The sequence below is a fragment of the Macaca fascicularis genome, chromosome 9 (assembly GCF_037993035.2).
Source record: "Macaca fascicularis isolate 582-1 chromosome 9, T2T-MFA8v1.1".
Taxonomy (NCBI): Eukaryota; Metazoa; Chordata; class Mammalia; order Primates; family Cercopithecidae; genus Macaca; species Macaca fascicularis.
This window is the reverse complement of record NC_088383.1, coordinates 109,927,862-109,946,272: the sequence shown is the minus strand read 5'-3', so window position 1 is coordinate 109,946,272 and position 18,411 is coordinate 109,927,862. Positions and strand designations below refer to the sequence as shown.

The window sequence follows — 18,411 nt, the reverse complement described above, 5'->3', positions numbered from 1 at the left end:
AAAACTCCGGGAGCGGTCGTCCCGGAAGCGGAAGTCTCGAGGTTTAGTCCCGCCCACCCCCCTCGCCGCTTAGGCTCCGCGGCCTCCAAGCTGTAGCTATGACTGCGCGCGGGACTCCGAGCCGCTTCTTGGCCAGTGTTCTGCACAACGGACTGGGTCGCTACGTGCAGCAGCTACAGCGTCTGAGCTTCAGCGTCAGCCGCGACGGCGCCTCGTCTCGCGGCGCCAGGTGAGCCAAGGGAAGTGCGCGGGCGCGGGTCGGGGTGGGGGTGGGGGTCGGGGTGGGGGTGGGGGTGGGGGTGGCAACGACTCCCCGGGTAGGTCGCCCCCAGTCAGGGGTCATATTGCTCACTCTCCCGGGTCTTTTAGGGAGTTCGTGGAGCGGGAGGTGATCGACTTCGCCCGACGGAACCCAGGGGTCGTAATATATGTGAACTCGCGTCCGTGCTGCGTGCCCAGAGTAGTGGCCGAATACCGTGAGTGGGGCCGGGCTCCGGCTGGAGGGCGGGATCGGGGGCTCGGCCCGCTAGCCTCCCTCTCTCCTGGTCGCACCGGCCAGCTTCCGCCCACTCACACCCACTCTCACTCCTCTTCTGCTAGTTAACGGGTCTGTGCGCGAGGAGAGCATCCACTGCAAGTCGGTCGAGGAGATCTCGACGCTGGTGCAGAAGCTGGCCAACCAGTCGGGTTTGGACGTGATCCGCATCCGCAAGCCCTTCCACACCGACAACCCTAGCATCCAGGGCCAGTGGCACCCCTTCACCAACAAGCCGACCACTTTCCGCGAGCTATGCCCCCGAGAGGTTCAGGATCCTGCCCCAGCCCAGGTGCAAGCACAGTGAAGAGTTGCTCCACCCCAGGCTTTGGACTGTTTCTTCAGTAAAGGTGGTTCTTCCCCTTTGGGGTTCCAAGCCCAGGTAAATGGAACCCATCAATGGGCAAGTTGACAGAGGTTCTGCTTGGGATAAAGAAGAGCTGCCTGTTTCTTTCCAGTGCCTGCTTCTAGGGGCAGTGACCTTGTGAACCCCTAATTTTTATCAGTTAGCATTCCTAAAACCTGAGATGAGGAAGACTTAAGGGGTTTTACAGGGCCCTTGTTTTTTAAATCCAAATTGATAATGATCTCAAAACACAATGAGAGGTCTGAAGGCTAGCTTCTGAAGAATCCCTGATGCCTTATTGGTACAACCACTGAGCTGTGGAGAGCTCTGCTGTGATGGGCTAGGCACTTTATATCTGTGTGAATGTGTGTGTGTATAGATTTATAAAACTGAGGTTAATAAACTTATCCAAAGTCACATTTCAGGTCTGTCTTCAAAATGTGTGCATATGTTCAGCGCAAGCTTCAGTTTTCATTATTTTAAAACTAGACGCAGAACATATAACAACCATCAGGTGGTTAGTATTAAAGGCCAAGTGATTAATCTAGGCCTGACCCTTGAAAGGGAGAAGGGAGTTATTCCCTGGCCAACAAGCTTTCTGTGGTCTTAGCTATACATCTCCTTCCTCCCACGTTCCTCTTTGTGCAGAAATAAAATCCATGTCCCTTGAGCCAGCTGGTGGGGAGTGCTGAGAACCTTGGGGAAGGGCAGGAAGGCTGATTAATATTTTCCAGTCTTAGTTTAAAAAGGGGGGATGGTGGGGAAATGAGAGCCAGAAAATAAAAATCTAGAAATCCTCATAAGAATTCTTGAACCGTTGTCATTTTCTTGTCATGCCCTAACACCATGATCAATGAATAGTGTGAACCTTAATAAAGAGGCCTGCGTGCCTGCCAAGGAGTCTGGATGGAAGCAGAGGATCCCAGTTTCCTCTGCAAATAGTTGTATTAGGGAGCAGAGCCAACCCTGGAAGCAGACATCAATGCGGCACCTGTATAGGCTCAGGAGCCTGTCACCTGGTGATCAGGGCTGGGCCCATCTAGATGAAGCAGACTACGCATAGCTGTGGGGAAAGAGGGTGTTTATTAACCAACGGCAGGGGGAGGAGCTGAGCCCAGGCTCCCCACTCTGTCACATGCCTGTTCCACCCACCTGGTGGTAAGTGGGGGCATTCCTAAAGAAGTATAGCCATTCTCACAATAAATACATTCATTGTGGGGTGGAGGTGGGAGAGTTTGGGTGAAGGGCAGTAAAAACTCGTGGGATTCCACGTTCTCAGCTACAAAAATAACAGTCATCCTCACCCGAGGGGAATGGGGGAGCTCAGTCAGAATTGATTGTCCCATATAGGCCTAGAGACTTCAGAGGTCCCTGGACCCTGAAAGTGCCCCGGTGAGGTAGGACAGGGGTAGGAGCTAAGCATCCAAACTCCCAGCCACTGCCCTTTGCATAGTTCCAAGAACGGGCTTCATATGCCAATTGAGACATCAGATTTCTCCTCCCTTTCCCTGCTGTAGTCTAGGGGAAGCGAATGCTTGGTTCCCCCAAAAGAGAGGCTGGCTCATTGAGTGCAGTGTTGGTCATCCATTCTAAGGAAGGGCCTGTGAGGACAGCTAAACGGGAGGGGGATCTCCCTCTGAAATGTCCACGGACCAAACCCAACAGACACAGGTCCAAGGCAGCAAGGGGAGGCTCAGAGGTGCATGTGAGTGGAAATGTAAGCACCTGTGTGATACAGGTGTGTGTGGCCACATGTGCATGGGGATAGGACATGCCTGGAGCTCTGTCTCTGATACTCTTGAGAATGACCAAGGAGAGTGGGGAGGCTGATTCACAAGGGCCACACAGGAAGGGAGAGGAGGGGAGTGATGCAGTCTTACCTCCCCAGGCTGGCCCATTCCCAAGCTCTTGACAAAGAGGTCACCACATGGGGCTGGGGAAGAGGACCAGATAGGATGTGGCATTTGGGAGGGTACCCCAAGTCCAGAAGCAGGGATGAAACAAAAATGCACCAGGAGAAGGTGAGGGTAGGGGCACTGCAGCCCAGCCGATAAACATTCTTCCACGTGTGCATGTGAATGTACGCAGGGCTTAGGTGGCTGGCAGAGGTCTTGTCTGGTTTCAGGACCATCCAGCACACAGGGCCATGCAGAGGGTGGTGACATTGAGCCCATATGGACCTGCAGAGCCCTGCCTGGGAGAAAGAGAAAGGGTTTGGGCAGATGAATGGAACAGGAGGATGGAGTCCTCGCCTCTTAAGTGTTTAGGTTAGGGGATAGGAACTGGCTCTGGGTCTGCAGGGCACCTGATCCTGAGGGAGCACCTACCTCTGAGGAGCACCGATGGGCCTGGGCTGCTCACATGTGGGTCTGTGGAGACTGAGGAGGGGGCTTTGGCTGGGCCTGACTGGCCAGCCCTACAGGGACATCAAAAAGTTGGGAAAAGGGCATAGAGTGGGGGGAATGAAGGTAGGGTGGCTGTGTTAGGGAGGCAGTGGCCCAGCCTGGGACAGACAGGCTGGCTTGGAAGAGCATTTGTTCTGGGAGGCTGGGCTCAGACAGAGCTCTCATCTAGCTGCTCCACGAGCTGCGTGTGCTTCCTTTTCTCCAGGATGCGGCTGAGTTCCTCAGCGAAGGAGCAGGGCCCTGCTGGTACTCCATTGTTGCTCTGCCTCAGAAGCACATAGCTATTGCCATTCATCCTTCGCAGCCGGCTGGGCAGTGCCACCAGGCCATTGGTCAGCTCAGCTGGTGGCAGTGGGGGTGGTGGGGGTGGTGGGGCTGGGGCTCCCTCCCCAGGGATGATCTGGAGACAGCTGCCCTCCAGGCCTCCAGCCCCCTCCTCCTCATCGCCCTCATCTTCCTCTCCAGGACACTGGCCTGAGACTGTCTGCAGTTGCACGGCAGATCCTCCTGCCCGGCTGGCCCGACCCAGTGAGTATTTCCGTCGGCGCCCTCGTCTGCCTTCCCGCAGACAGGCCACATAGAGGAGGGAGGAGGCCAGGATGAGACAGAGGCCACCAAGTGCGGCAATGGCTAGCACATAGAGCAGTCTGACATCAGGTGCCAGCTGTGCCCCAGGTGTGTCAGGGGCTTTCGGAGCTGGGGCAGGAGTGGCTGGCCGGACCACGAGGCTATAGGAGGCCAGCAGGGTGCGGAGGCCATTTTCTTCAGCATAGCAGCCATAGTTGCCACTGTGCTCAGGCTGTGCATCTGTCACCAGCAGCCCATCCACGCCCACACGGTAGCCACCCTGTCCATCGCTCAGGCCCATGCTTCCATTGAGTAGCCACAAGGCCCGGGCCAGGTTGGATGGCTGGTCACAGGGCAGGAGGACATCATCACCCCGGAGCACAGAGCGGGTCTTCAGTGGTGGTGGTGGCCCTGTGGGGGTTGGGGGAGAGGTCAGTACCAGCCCATCTCAAGAAGGGAATGGAGATGGCAAGCCAGACTGTTGACTGCCAAGTCCCTGGCACCAAGCACAGAACCCGGAATCACCGTGACAGCTGACCCAGGCTCTGTGCTCATGCTTCCACATAAGGTTCACGTTGGCCCTTCCCAGGAAGCAGGCAGTGCCCTTTTCCATTCTCTCTCCATTCTCTCATCCTGTCCTGTAGTTTCAATTTCTGCCATCTGCCAGTAACTCCTAGTCTCTCCCTCAGACTTCTCTCCTGAGTGCAAGACTTGGATATCTACCATGTGCTGGGCATCTCCATATGAGGTCTCTTGGACACTTCAAAGGCCAAAGCTTTTCTCCCAAACTACGCCAGGTCCTTTCCTTGAATTGCCACCACTATGAATGGCACCACCAGCCATACAGTTGCTTAAGTCAGAAACCTGGGAGTCTCCCTCCTCTTCTTGTTCACCTTTTTTTGTTTGTTTTGTTTTTTTGAGATGGAGTCTCATTCTGTCACCCAGGCTGGAGTACAGTGACGTGATCTCAGCTCACTGCAACCTCCGCCTCCCCGGTTCATGCAATTCTCTTGCCTCAGGCTCCTGAGTAGCTGGGATTACAGGCATGTGCTGCCATGCCTGGCTAGTTTTTGTATTTTTAGTAGAGACACGGTTTCACCATGTTGGCCAGGCTGGTCTTGAACTCCCAACCTCAAGTGATCCAACCGCCTTGGCCTCCCAAAGTGCTGGGATTATAGGCATGAGCCACTGTGCCCGGCCCTTCTTCACGTTTGTATCTAACTCTCACGAAGATTTGGTTTCTGGCATCTATCTTAGACCTGTTGATCTCTCTCCTTCCATGACTTCTGGCCCACTCTGGCCCCATGTAATCCATTCTCCAAGAGAGGTATTTTAAAAACACAAATCTGATCTTGCCACTTTCCGGCCTAAAACTCTTCAGAGATTTCCTGTTGCTTTTCGGATAAAGACCAAAATCTTCAACATGGTCTTTGCCCACTTGTCCAGCCCATTATCCTGTCACTCAAATGTGCCAGCCTCCCTCTGCCTGCTGCTCCCTCTGCTTGCATGTCACCCCATTACCCCATGTCGTCTGCTTGCCTGGCTAACTTGTGGGAGATAGCATAATATAGTATAGTGACCAGAAGCACAAAGTCAAGTCAGACTGCTTAGGGTCAGGTTTGAATTCTTTCTTCCTTCCGTTCCTTCCTTTCCTTCCTTGCTTTCTGTCTTTCTCTCTCTCTCTCTCTTTCTTTCTTTCATGAGGTCTCACTCTGTTACCCAGGCTGGAGTGCAATGGTGTGATCTTGGCTCACTGCAACCTCCACCTCCCAGGCTCAAGTGATCTTCCCACCTCAGCTTTCCAAGTAGCTGGGACTACAGACATGTGCCACCACACCTGGCTAATTTTTGTATTTTTTGTAGAGATGGGGTTTTGCCATGTTGCCCAGGCTGGTCTCCAATTCCTGAGCTCAAGCAATCCACCTACCTTGGCCTCCCAGAGTGCTGGGATTACAGGCGTGAGCCACTGTACTCAGCCAGGTTTGAATTCTGGTCCAGTTTCTTAATAGCTGAATAAGTTTGAGCAACTTACTTACACTCCCTGGGCCTCAGAGAGGTCCCTCATGGGGACGATAATAATGGCACCTTTCTCATAAGAATGCTGTGAGAATAAATGACATCATGCATAGAAGTATTTAGATCAGTGCCTGGCACACAGTAAATACTTAATACATCTTAGCTATGATGATTAACTTTTGTTCTTCAGATATCAGCTCAGTCATCTGATCTCCCTTGGGGAAATACCCATTACGTTCCTGAACCCTTGTCATCTGCTACTTGGCTATAAGCTCTAGAAGTGACAACACACTTCACATCTTGAATGTGTTTCCTAGTTTATAATTCATTTGGGCAGTAAATGTTTGTTGAGCACTTACTCTGTGCCAGGCTCTGCGTTTGAGTCATCCTTACCAAATGCACACAGCCAAAGCCACTCAGATACAAACGTGTACGACATAGCAGTAAATGGCAAAGAGGAGAGGCTGTGCAGCTAGACCCACACTCATATGAGTCACTTACCTGTATCCCTGCTGCTCTCACAGCCTCGATTTCCTCTCTCTATGTCCTGTATCAGTGCTGTCCTGGGACAGAAGATCAGGTTTTATGAACAAGCGGAACTGGGTTTCAGTTTCCCAGTGACAGGGTAGATAGGTCTGTTACCAATAACTAACCCCTGCACTCCCCCAGGCCTTCCTCCTCCACTCAGGCCACATGTGACTCTCACCCCCCACCACTTCCCACCTGCTTCCCTGGGACCTGTTGGCTATGGTGGTGGCTGCCATGCAGGCATGGGTGCCGGGGTCCCAGCCACAGTAGGGGTCTCGGGCCAAGATGCAGTCATAGCAGGATCGGTAGCGGGAGCAGCTGGAGAGTGGTAGCTGGATGACTCCGCTAGGAGCCCCCACATAGAGGCTGTGCTGGGAGCCAGATAGGACAGTTGGTCAGCAATGCCCCCACTCAAACTTACAGATACACAGCCTCTGCCCAACCTCCCCACTCCCTCCTCCTATTTCAGCAAGCCTATATTAAGGGTCACAGAGAAGGGTTACCTGCATTAGAGAGATGACTAGATTTTCCACAGACTGGGGCTCCCTGAACACTTGTGTCTCTTCAATAATGTGCATTCCAGAGCCCAGGACTACGGCCTTGTGGATCCAGCCATCAGCTGGCATGGAAAGAGCAGAGAGTCAGACCCCAACTATGGGATCTGCTCTCAGCACCCTGCAAGAGGCCTAATAGGAACAGCTCAGGAGTCATGAGGTCCAGAGGTCCAGAACAAGGACTCAGCCAGGAGCAGTGGACCCTCAGGACATTGGGAACTCCAGATTAGTCATGGCAGGAATTAATGGATTCAGAAGCATTAGTGATCAGGGCCAACAGGGATCAGGGATTGGGATCAGAAGCACCTGTGCCCAGAAAGAGCAGGTCATAGGTGGGTCCAGCAGGCGTGGTGACAGGTGTCCCTGTAAGGTGTGTGTAGCGTACATTGCGCTTGAGCAGCAGGGGCCGTCCACGTGTGGGCACAACGGGCCGAGCCATCAGTGGGTGCAACTTTACAAAGTCCAGGACCAGGGATGGCAAGTCTTGGGATGAATTGTAGCCTTGGCTGCGCAATGAATCTGTGATACACTGGGGTAGGGAACAAAGGTGGTGAACCTCGGGACTCCATCACCTGCCTGCCCTCTCCACAAGGCCAGACTCACTGACCCTTCCCTGGGCTCTGTCTGCTCAGCACTGGTCCCAGACCTGGGCACTCACCGAGCCAGGCCGGGGCTCAGGCACCCCACCCTCATAGCGACCCCAGCGCCGGGAACCATCCTGGTATTCCATATAGGGTCCTGCAAAGACAGCCTGGATCTCTGCCAGGTCATAGCGGCAGATGGCTGAGGCCTCCAGGGTCTTCCTAGGAATGGGACATAGGGCAAGGGGGGCGAGTTACACAGAGTCAAGCCTGCCCCCCAACCCATGCTCAGCCTGAAGCTCACTGTTACCCTGGCCAACCCCAGCTATAGTCCCACAGGGCCTCTCCTGTGAGTCAGTGGACCACTGCATTCATTCTCTGGCTCTATGTGCTTGATGTGCTTAAAATTCTTGATTCTCTAGCTTGATGTGCTTAAAATTCTCACTTTGCCAGCACTTTGAGAGGCCGAGGCCAGTGGATCACGAGGTCAAGAGATCGAGACCATCCTGGGCAACGTGGTGAAACCCCGTCTCTACTAAAAATGCAAAAATTAGCCAGGCATGGTGGCGTGTGCCTGTAGTCCCAGCTACTCGGGAGGCTGAGGCAGGAGAATCACTTGAACCCAGGAGGTGGAGATTGCAGTGAGCCGAGATCGCGCCACTGCACTCTAGCCTGGCAACAGAGCGAGATTCCCTCTTAAAAAAAAAAAAAAGAAAAAAATATCTCACTTTGCAGCCAGACCTCCCCACAGTGGATCCTATCTCATCTTCACTGACCTCTGCTCCAGCCCCTATGCTGTCCCCAGTTCCTTGCCTCCCCATTGTCCCTGCACTGACCACTGTGTGCTCAGCGTGAAGGCTGCATAGAAGTGTGTACGGCTTGAGGTTTCAGCATCCAGGCTGCAGACCCCACGCAGTGTCTCATACAGTGGAATGTGGCAGATGAGACGGGCTTTCAGGAAGGATGTCCACTTCTTCTGCAGGATCTTCTTCCCTCCCAGGTCTCCCTGGGGAGGTGGGGGTACGGGTTAAGGGGCCAGGGTCAGAGGTCCAACCTCTATACCCGTGCCCCAACATCAGCCCTATCCACCTTGCAGACACGAGCGACACGGGCCACACGGTGACTGCTGCGGCTCTGAGTGAAGCTGCCAGAGCCCTCCTCAGTGGCACGCTCCGTGAAGAAGTAGTATACCTTGTCGTCGTCACCCACTGCACTGGCCTTGCTCTCCCGCACGAGGACGGAGAACACAAACTCAGCATCTGTGGGTCAGGCAGTTTGAGAGGCTTTTGAGACAGGCTGGGGACCCCTTTCCCCCACTCTGAGTCCTACCCCTCACTTGACAACACACAGGAATGGAATGGGCAGGCTCACCTGGGGACTTGGGGGTGGGGTGGTCAGCTGGCCAAGGGAGTAAAAATGAAGAAATAGTCCCCTACCCCCCATCATCCTGTGCCTCATCCTCCTAACCATTGAGCCAATGCATTGGTGTCTCCTCAGTTCTCAGGGAGTGTGGGTGGCGGCTCCGACGGATGTCGGGAATGCTCCGGAATTCATACCGAGTGGCTGTATAGAGGCCTCCATCTGGCGTGGGGACATTCCAGGCATGAGAGACATGTCATATACAACAGGGCACATGACATATATGTGGTGGCAGGTCCTAGAGATGAGATCCACATCTTAAAAACATCATGCTTGTGATAGGGAAGAGGGCCTGCTCACCAATGATGAGGCCCGTGAAGCCACGGGCTGGGTCGTAAGGACACTTCTCCTTCCCCTCCTCAAAGCTGGTTGGCAAGGTGAAGGCCTCAGCATCCTAGGGAACAAGGGACCAGCAGTAACTGGTTCAGAGAACAGGTAGGGACAGTGGCTCCAAGTCAGATCAGTCTGGGGTCAGGGATCAGCAATCAGGGCTAGGGGCAGGTTGTATGGCAGATGCACCTGACAGCAATAACTTAAGCATCCCCTGAGAATGACCTTATGGCCTAAAAACAATGTATGTTTGGAGTTCCAAATCTGCGAGTGGGCAACCCAGAGTTTCACTCCTTATCTATGAAGAACACATGAGCCCCTAGCCCATCCTGTGGAACACATGCCATCCAGGGGATCAAGTCCCTTTGTTTTGGGTTAAATGAAGTTTGCCAGGTGGAGGTGATTAGGGGGAGGCTGCTAAGTGAAATGCTATATAAACTGCATGCTTTTTACAAAGGGGAGTGGTTCTCCAGTGCAGCCCGCCACCACAGGACTGCCCTGTATGGAAGTCCCCTTAATAAACCATCCATCTCCTTCACTGGCTCTGAGTCTCTTCTTTGGCATCTCGAACATGATCCCATCCCTAATGAAGCCAACAGAGATCTAGCACAACACAGGTCTACTCACAATTGCTGCACAGAGGGGCTGGAAGGCGTGAGTCCCACATGCATAGAGGTGGGTGGAATTGAGCCGCTGCAGGAACCGCACATGGTTAAAGCACTCTGTCTGTGGGATGAGGTGGACAGGGCTGTGAGCCCCCTGCCTGACTAGAGGCCTCCTCCATTAGTCTAGCTTGTAGTTTGGCTTTTGTCCCTACCCACAGGACAAATGGTTCTTTCCAAGATACCTGTGATCCTTCTCACTGCTCCAGAATATTTCCTGGAACTCACTCTCCTTGGCCTCCCAGTAACATGACACTATTTCTCTCCTCTGTCCCTCAGATTATCTGACACCACTTTGCCAATATCTCCTGTGTCTCTTGCAGTTCCCTCCACCCCTGGTTCAAGAGCTGCCAGGGATTCCACCATCCTGAGGTGCTTCTCCTCTCCCATTCAGCTCCTTCTCAGCAACTCTTTCTATTCTTGGAACTCCTGCCCTCCCCACTGGGGTGATACAACCAAATCTCTCCCTAGATGCCAGCTCGCTCTCCACCTGATATCCCGGGGATGCTTTAAACTCACCTTGTCAGAAGCCAAGTTCATCCCCTCCTCCATAACCTACATCTTTCCTAAACCTGTTTATCCAGTTTTTCCCACCTCACTTCATCCATCCTACGACTCAACTTAGAAGCCAGGAATCATCCTTGCTGCTTCCTACTTTCTCACCCCCACATTCAGTCCCTCTCCACAATTAATTCATTGTCCTAAATGTCTCTTGACTTGGTCCACTTTGACTCCACCAACAGCACCCAGTCCAAATGACCACCATGACCTCTTCCTTAGACAACTGCAGTTGTTACCTGATAGCTCCTCCCAACCTTCTCTTTCCTAAAAATGACTTTTATAACAGCTATTTATTCAGTCAACGATGAATACATGTACATAGTATAAAACTCAGAAAGTACGAAGGGGTATGTTATAAACAAGGAGTCTCCCATTTATCCCTGTCTCCTAGGTTGCCTGCAAAGAAGACTGCTGTTACTATCGTCTGAAGTTTCCTTCCAGAGATATTTTACCAAACAACACACTTTTGGTACTCTCCAACCACTTTCCAAGGGATATTCTAAAAATGTAAACCTAGTCAGGTGTGGTAGCTCACACCTGTAATCCCAGCACTTTGGGAGACTGAGGTGGGAGGATCACTGGAGCCCAGGAGTCCAAGACCAGCCTGGACAACATAGCAAGACCTCATCTCTATGTGGTGGCATGCACCTGTAGTCCTAGCTACTTGGGAGGCTTAGGCAAGAAAATTGTTTGAGCCCAGGAGGTCGAGGCTGCAGTGAACCACTGCGCTCTAACCTGGACAACAGAGACCATGTCTGAAAAAAAAAAAAGTCAAGTGGATCACACCACTGTATCGGCTCATCGGTGACCTGAACGTAGAGTCCCACATGCTCCTAGCCCTGTGTGATGGGACTCTGCCCCTTCCTCTGGCCTCACTCACCCCACTCCAGTCACACTGGTTTTCTCTGCCTGTCAAATGCCCTCAGCTGCCAGTCTCTTGACTCCTTTGCCATGTTAATGATTCCTCCTCTTGCCTGTTACCCAGGGTTTAAATCCATACAGGCCTCTTTTGTCTCTTCCTGCTCCCTCACCTGGTATAAGCCACTGGCATCTGTCCCTCCTCTCCATAAGCCTGCTCAGGTCCCTTCCTCTGACCCAAATGATGCCCCAGCCTCCTCACTGCTTTTCCTGCCTCCAGACTCACCCTATTTTCATCCATCCAGTACCTGGGGCCAGAAAAATATTCCTATAGTGATGTTTCCCCAAGATGTTTATTTATTTTTTTTAATTTTTTTTTTTTTTGAGATGGAGTCTCGCTCTGCCACTAGGCTGGAGTGTAGTGCGTGATCTCAGCTCACTGCAACCTCCGCCTCCTGGGTTTAAGAGATTCTCCTGTTTCAGTCTCCCGAGTAGCTGGAACTACAGGTGTGTGTCACCACGCCCAGCTGATTTTTGTATTTTTAGTAGAGACAGGGTTTCACATGTTGGCCAGACTGGTCTCGATCTCTTGACCTCGTGATCCACCCGCCTCTGCCTCCCAAAGTGCTGGGATTATAGGCCTGAGCCACCACGCCCAGCGGATGTTTACATTTTTTAAAGGGGGGTAGGGAGGTATTCTCTGCTCAAATAACTTTAGAAACCACAGGTGAAACCTATCTTTACTGGGGTTACTTCCTAGAGCCTGAAGGATGTTGCTGTGCATTGTGGGACTGGACATGCAGTGTTTCCCAAACTCATTTGACATTTAAACCCCTCCTTTGAAAATTAGTGTTCCTCAGAACATGCTTTGGGAACTGTTCTATAAAGCCTTGCTATCCAAAGTGTGGTCTGGGGACCAGCAGCATCAACTTCACTTGGGAGCTTGTTAGAATTGCAGACTTGGGCCCTTCCCCAGACCTACTGAGTTTGGCACCTGCATTTCTAATATATTTGGGTGATACATTAAAGTAGGAGCCTCTAAAATATCAAATTGTGAGCGTGTTCACTGTCACAGAATAAAACCCAAACTCCCAGCTGGGCATCTGTGGCCTTCCATGACCTGGTTCCACCTGCCTCCCCAGCCCTGTTTTCTACTCGTGCTGCACCAAGAGGCAGTCTTCGATGGAAGCTCTTGGAGATGCCTTTTTAAATGCAGCTGTCCCAACACCACCCCCGGCCCACCTTGCCCCAGTGGACCTTGGGAATGTTTTTTTTTTTTTTTTTTTCTTTAATTAGAGATAGAGTCTCATTATATTGCCCAGGCTGGCCTCGAACTCCTGGGGTCAAGTGATCCTCCTGCCTTGGCCTCCCAAAGTGTTGAGATTACAAGTGTGACCCACCATGCCCAGCCCAGGGTTGTTTATTTTGTAAAAGCTCTCCAGATACAGCCATTACATAGCCAGACATGGGACCCTTGGAGACACCCTATTCTTTAGCTGGAAAGGGCTGACGCTTCATTAATGCCTCTCCATGGAATACTGGGTATTTGAACTATTCCTTGACCAAAGCCTCATTTTTCTCATCTGCGAAATGTAGGATAATACCATTTCATGGGGTTATTTTAGAATTAACTGAGATAATAGCTAAATCAGCACTTACTATAGATGGTCCCTGACTTAACAATGGTTCAATTTATTATGATGGCTTTAATGGGAAGTAACCCCATCCTAAGTAAGCATCTGTAGAGGTTACTTACTGTTTTTTGTTGGTCTGTTTTTTTGAGACAGGGTTTTGCTTTGTCGTCCAGGCTGGAATGTAGTGGCTTAATTATAGCTCACGTAGCCTCAACCTCCCAGGCCCAAGCGATACTCCCACTCAGCCTCCCAAGTAGCTGGGACTATGGGTGCATGCCAGCATACTTGGCTAATTTTTTTATTTTTTATTTTTTATTTTTTGACACAACAGGTCTTGCTGTGTTGCCAGGGCTGGTCTCGAACTCCTGGACTCAAGCTGTTCTCCCACCCTCAGCCTCCCTGAGTTGTTGGGATTACAGATGTGAGCCACCGCATCCAGCCTACTTATTGTTATCATGATTATTTGGGATCCCAGAGGAGATGAAAATGCCATTGCAGGACAAGCTAGTAGGCCACCAGATGTTTGAATTAGAAGTACTGTGCCCACGAGGTGGCTCAAGCCTGTAATCCCAGCACTTTGGGAGGCCGAGGCGGGTGGATCACGAGGTCAGGAGATCGAGACTATCCTGGCTAACATGGTGAAACCCCGTCTCTACTAAAAATACAAAAAACTAGCCGGGCGTGGTGGCGGGCGCCTGTAGTCTCAGCTACTTGGGAGGCTGAGGCGGGAGAATGGCGTGAACCCGGGAGGCGGAGCTTGCAGTGAGCCGAGGTCACGCCACTGCACTCCAGCCTGGGAGACACAGCGAGACTCCGTCTCAAAAAAAAAAAAAACAAAAAAACCCAAGAAGTACTGTGCCCAGATGCCAGGTGCAATGGCTTACATCTGTAATCCCAGCACTTTGGGAGGCCAAGGTAGGAGGACTGCTTGAGGCCAGGAGTTCAAGACCAGCCTGGGCAACATGGCAAGACCCTGTCTCTATAAAAAATAAAATACTTAGCTCGGCATGGCATATGCCCGTGGTCCTAGCTACTCAGGAGGCTGAAGTGGAAGGACCCCCTGAGCCCAGGAGTTTAAGGCCACAGTGAACTATGATTATGTCACTGTACTCCAACCTGGATGACAGAGTGAGACCCAACCTCAAAAACAGAAAAAAAAAAAAATGCTGTGCCCATGGCTTGCCACTCTGGCAATACTTACAATGTTTACTGTGGTTGCTGAGATTTACTGGCAGGTCTGTACCTACCCATCTGTGTCCCCAACAACCCTGGCATCCCTGATTGAAGAAGAAGAGGAGGAAAGGAGCTGGGGACAGGGCAGACCACATACCTGGTTGTTTTTCCCTTTTTGATGACATTTGCTTTGCATCTCTGGGGAGGCTTCCCAGTGGATCTAGTGGGGGCAAAGGGAATAGGCTGATGCATTGACCCCAATACCTATTACTCATAGGACCAGGCAATAGGACCCCACGGAGCTGGGGAAATTGGGGTGAGGATCAATTTCAGAAGGAACATTGAATGCAAGGGACACCTGGGCTGGGAAGGGCAGTGCTGTCTGACCAGGGGACTATGGAAGGCTTGGCAGGGTTTTCAGGAAGTTGAGGTCCCAGGGAGCTGGATGAGGATGGAGACCCTCTGGGTGGTCCAGGTTCCAGGGCCTGACCTCTTTGTGAGCCCCATCTCCTATGTCGTTGGCACTGAGAGAGAACAGGGCACCTCGGGCTCCCACCAGCAGCCTTGCTGAGGCCTCCTCCAGGAGCAGTGTTGAGTAGTTCTGGGCTTGGCCCTCGAAGTGCCGGGTCCCAGAGAGCTCTGGAGAGAGCAGGTACAGTGAGTCTAGTTCTGGGGTGCCTTCCCACCCCCAGCCCTGGCTCCTGCTGCCTTTTGAGGTTGAGGGTCTAACCTTCGTAAGGTATGGTCATCCGAGGGGTGGCATCGAGTTCTCTAGATGGTCTCCGCAGTGAGGGTCCTGGGACTGCAGTTGCTGTGAGGATGCTCAGGAGGAGGGGCCACAGCCTCCCCCACATCTTCCTGGGGAGGCCCAGACTAACAAGACCCCCAAAGGGAGCCAGAGTCACAGGTTGTAGGGGCAGGGATTGGGAAGCACAGTCACAGAAGTCAAAGTCCAAGGAAGTCACTTGGAAGGTCAGGGGTCATAAGCTCATGGGAGTCAAGGAATCATGGGGCCATGGGGGGTCCTGGAATCGGGGGGACATGGAGTCACAGGGTTGTGTGGCCATGGAATCCCAGCTAAGAGGTCAGAAGGAGGGAGGGATCACATGCCTTTCTGCATCAAATGCAAACTCCATGGTGAGAGGGAGTTGTGAAGTTCTAGAGGGGTTGTAGGTTACTGATGGGGTCACCCTGCCCCCGACAGTAGAGCTAGTCCTGGTTTTCTGAGGTCCGTTTTCTGAAGAAAAAACAGGGAAAAAAAAAAAGCTCTTTGATCTGTATGTGGGTGGAAGATGGATGGCGTTACCCAGACTTCAGGGGGCACTGAAGGAAGGAGGCCCAGCATCCACAGAACGCCCACGACAGGATCAACTCACAATCATTCTGTCTATCCCTTTGCTCTGATGCTGGAGGCTGGGGTGGAACTTACCTTCCTTACAAGACCCTAGACACCCACAACCCGAACCCAAGGTCATGACCCTCTTCTGGCCAAGTCAGAAGCTCTGCTAGGCCCTCAAGTCAAAGGAGCTGGGGTTCTCTGAGAGAATGCCTGCTTCTCTCAACAATGAGATGCAACTCGGTCAGCAGCTGCCCCTGCTGCCTGCGGGGGTGCCTTATGCAGGAAGGCCTGACCAGAGAGGTTTAATGGGCCTTTGTTTATTTTGTCCTGCTTTCCCTTTGTTTTTTCTTTTCCCTGGCCTGAGAGCTCCCTCTGGAATTTCTCTTTAATTATAACTTCTCCTTGGTATTCCTCTCTAAGGGGGTACACATCTCTGCCCATGCCAGTCTGTGCTGCACCCTCTGGCTAGGCATCCACACGTGTCCCTACCTGCAGGTAGGCATTCACAGGCATTGGGGTGGGTACCTAGGGTCCCCCTGGTTGCACAGGTGTAATGTCTGTGCAGGAGGCTGTAGTGTGCATGGCCAGTTGAGACATAAGCAATGTGAAGAAGGTAAATGATGGGATCCCTGAGCCCTTGGACCCTCCCTGAAGCCAACCAGCTGGGGAGGGAATGGGGGTGGGTGGTGGGCCTCTCCCAACCCCTGTAACAGGCCTCCTAATCACCAAGGGTTTCCTTGAAGAGTTCCTCGGCTGGGTGAGGTGTGGAGAGACCTAACCCATTCCATCTCATCTGTCACCCACAGGCAGGGCCAGAGGGTGCCACTGGTGCCTCCTCTCCCAGGTCAAATATTAACTATCTGGCCTTGGAAAGAGGGGAGGAATCAGGAACTGGCCAGAGGGATAACAGGAGCATTTATTCAAGAGGTAAAGGTCAGCACTGCAGGGGCAGAGCCCTGAGGGGGAGAGTCGACTATGAAAGGGAGAGAAGAGGATTCCCTGATCCTGAAAGGGTATAGGCTCCCTGTTTGGGAGCTGGGACAGCAGGAAGCTTCAGGCAAGCTGGCCATGCCCCACCCCTCCCTGTGGAGGCACACCTGTTTACCTTTGGGACCTCCTATTTGCTCAGTGCAAAAGGCATGTGTGTGGGGAGCATTATGGCTAGGAGGAACATGCCCCAGGTTAGAGGAGCCACTCAGTGTGGTGCATGTCACACTTACAGTTTAAGAGTCACATGGGTGACTCTTAGGAAGATGATGTACATGCACATGGATGCACACACACACACATACACATTCACAAGGAGGACTGTGAACACATGGATTCACAGGGGTCACTCACACATACACTCACAGGGAGGTTTGTGCACACATATGCTCACACAGAGGGCCACAGCCACAGGTAATCATACATATTCACATGTGAAGTTGAATTTACATGCTCATCCATTCAGCAGGTCACACAGCCTCAGAGGTTGAGGAAAGATAAACCCACACATATGGGTTTCTGTCAAGGACTGTGCACCTCTATTCAACAGGAGGGTCCTATCCATATACATGTATGTGTGGGGACATGCACACAAACCCACTGATGTAGTGGGCCAGGCAATCATGTTCACAGAAGGGTCAAGTACATGTGTGTTCACACAGAGTCCTTGAACACACAACTACATCCATGCAGAGAGAAGCACACATGCATACAGGGGTCCAGTTTTCACCACAGGCTTGGGGGCTGCTAGTGTCCACTGGGGTGAGATGCAGAGCAGAACCCTGCCTGCGTTCCTGAAAGTCCCAATTCTAAGGCCCAATTTCAAGTGTGCGTGTGTGTGTGTGTGTGTGGGTGTGGGCGAGGGGGGTGATGGGGGAGGCTTCTGACCTTGGATGGTCAGATGGGATGGGTGCATGAGTCAAGGCCGCTCTACAAGGGAGGGAATGGGAAACTAACCCAGGCAGGAGGAGGCCTCTAGCTTTAGCAAAGGAAAGATGGAATGGAACGCATAACTTAGTACTCCTCCACCCCGATGTATATTGCAGTTCTAGAGGTAGGAGATGGGCTGGCGCTCTCAACCCCCACTTAACCTGTTGGGAGGGGGCGGGGCTAAGTGAGCGGGGCGGAGCATACCACCCCTCCCTTCAGTGGCGAAGCGGGTTTAAGGTCTCCTGTCCACGCCCCACACTCCACCCCAAGTTCCACAGTTCGAGTTCTTCCCCAGGGCCAGCCCCCTGAACTCTGATCACCTTCCCTCTATTAGATCCTAGGGTGGAGGGAATTGGGGAGGAGAGACCCTTAAAACAGGATCAATGGAGGATCAGCAGGCTTTCGACCTTCATCCCAGATGTCCACCTACCTCGTGTAGGCAGTATCTCCCTCTGCCTAGTAGGATGGTGGTCTCTCCTGGCTTGAGAGAGCCCCTCCCCCGGTACCCCCTCCCTACAACATCCTGGACAGTCCGCGGTTCTCGCCCTTCGTCAGGTCTAACCTCAGTCTCTACTGCTGCAGCTCGAGGACAAGCTCTCCTTCGATCCCGCCGGACGCCGGGAGACGTGACCCAGATCCTGGGGAACACTGTTCACCACACGGACCCCTCCCCATGCTGGTCCCCGACTCCGTGATGGCCGGTCTGCACCCTGCGCAGCCCGAGGCCTGGCCCGCGCCCCTCTAGAGCCTTCATGCAGAATCGGGGGACCTGGCGGTGAGAAAGGCCTGGCCCAGCTTGGAGGGTAGAATGGACGTGGGGGAGGCCTTGCCCGACCCCCGGCCCGAAGCCCCGACTCAGGCCAGGCCGCCGCCCGCACTCCCCGCCTTGCTCACCTTTGCGCTTGGATCCAGGGCCATAGAGACAGCGACGCGCGGCTCCGCGGCCCCACAGCACCAGCTGCGAGGAAGGGGCCGCGGCTGGAGGC

General features: G+C 52.8%; 2 protein-coding genes and 1 long non-coding RNA gene across 28 annotated transcripts; 2 read left to right on the top strand and 1 right to left on the bottom strand.

The window, feature by feature from the left end:
- Positions 1 to 67: 67 nt before the first annotated feature.
- Positions 68 to 1,305, top strand: MRPL43 (mitochondrial ribosomal protein L43). Its single transcript, XM_005566227.4, has 3 exons — positions 68 to 229; positions 370 to 476; positions 601 to 1,305. The coding sequence occupies exons 1-3, from the start codon at positions 99 to 101 to the stop codon at positions 840 to 842; spliced, it is 480 nt and encodes a 159-aa protein (XP_005566284.1). The 5' UTR covers positions 68 to 98; the 3' UTR covers positions 843 to 1,305.
- A 640-nt stretch (positions 1,306 to 1,945) lies between these two features.
- Positions 1,946 to 18,411, bottom strand: SEMA4G (semaphorin 4G). Of its 26 annotated transcripts, none has more exons than XR_012418119.1 (17): positions 18,320 to 18,411; positions 17,988 to 18,194; positions 14,900 to 15,406; positions 14,528 to 14,808; positions 14,327 to 14,389; positions 9,909 to 10,007; positions 9,252 to 9,345; positions 9,000 to 9,113; positions 8,622 to 8,791; positions 8,369 to 8,538; positions 7,610 to 7,754; positions 7,258 to 7,480; positions 6,901 to 7,016; positions 6,608 to 6,768; positions 6,371 to 6,432; positions 3,209 to 4,264; positions 1,946 to 3,075 (listed from the first exon to the last, which is right to left on the bottom strand). XR_012418119.1 is itself a non-coding variant. In XM_074002521.1 (16 exons), the coding sequence occupies exons 5-16, from the start codon at positions 14,363 to 14,365 to the stop codon at positions 3,435 to 3,437; spliced, it is 2,238 nt and encodes a 745-aa protein (XP_073858622.1). In that variant the 5' UTR covers positions 14,366 to 14,389; positions 14,528 to 14,808; positions 14,900 to 15,406; positions 17,988 to 18,194; positions 18,320 to 18,411; the 3' UTR covers positions 1,946 to 3,434. The 26 variants fall into 26 exon arrangements, 11 of the variants coding, with proteins under 11 accessions (XP_073858622.1, XP_073858620.1, XP_073858625.1 ...); XR_012418121.1 differs by having other exon boundaries at positions 6,593 to 6,768; positions 8,969 to 9,113; positions 14,660 to 14,808; XR_012418116.1 differs by having other exon boundaries at positions 6,593 to 6,768; positions 14,660 to 14,808.
- On the top strand, positions 3,748 to 8,082 carry LOC135965173 (uncharacterized). Its single transcript, XR_010578071.1, has 2 exons — positions 3,748 to 3,814; positions 7,986 to 8,082. It is a non-coding gene; the product is annotated as an uncharacterized lncRNA (long non-coding RNA).

What these genes read in the sequence shown, in the direction of transcription:
- MRPL43 (XM_005566227.4), top strand. Translation starts at nt 99, where the DNA reads ATGACTGCGCGCGGGACTCCGAGCCGCTTCTTGGCCAGTGTTCTGCAC. An exon ending in GCCTCGTCTCGCGGCGCCAG is followed by an intron (nt 230 to 369) that starts GTGAGCCAAGGG and finishes CGGGTCTTTTAG; the next exon opens with GGAGTTCGTGGAGCGGGAGG. An exon ending in CAGAGTAGTGGCCGAATACC is followed by an intron (nt 477 to 600) that starts GTGAGTGGGGCC and finishes CTCTTCTGCTAG; the next exon opens with TTAACGGGTCTGTGCGCGAG.
- SEMA4G (XM_074002519.1), bottom strand. Translation starts at nt 15,023, where the DNA reads ATGTGGGGGAGGCTGTGGCCCCTCCTCCTGAGCATCCTCACAGCAACT. An exon ending in AAAAAGGGAAAAACAACCAG is followed by an intron (nt 10,008 to 14,326) that starts GTATGTGGTCTG and finishes CTCATCCCACAG; the next exon opens with ACAGAGTGCTTTAACCATGT. An exon ending in AACAGGTCCCAGGGAAGCAG is followed by an intron (nt 6,433 to 6,592) that starts GTGGGAAGTGGT and finishes CTTCTGTCCCAG; the next exon opens with GACAGCACTGATACAGGACA.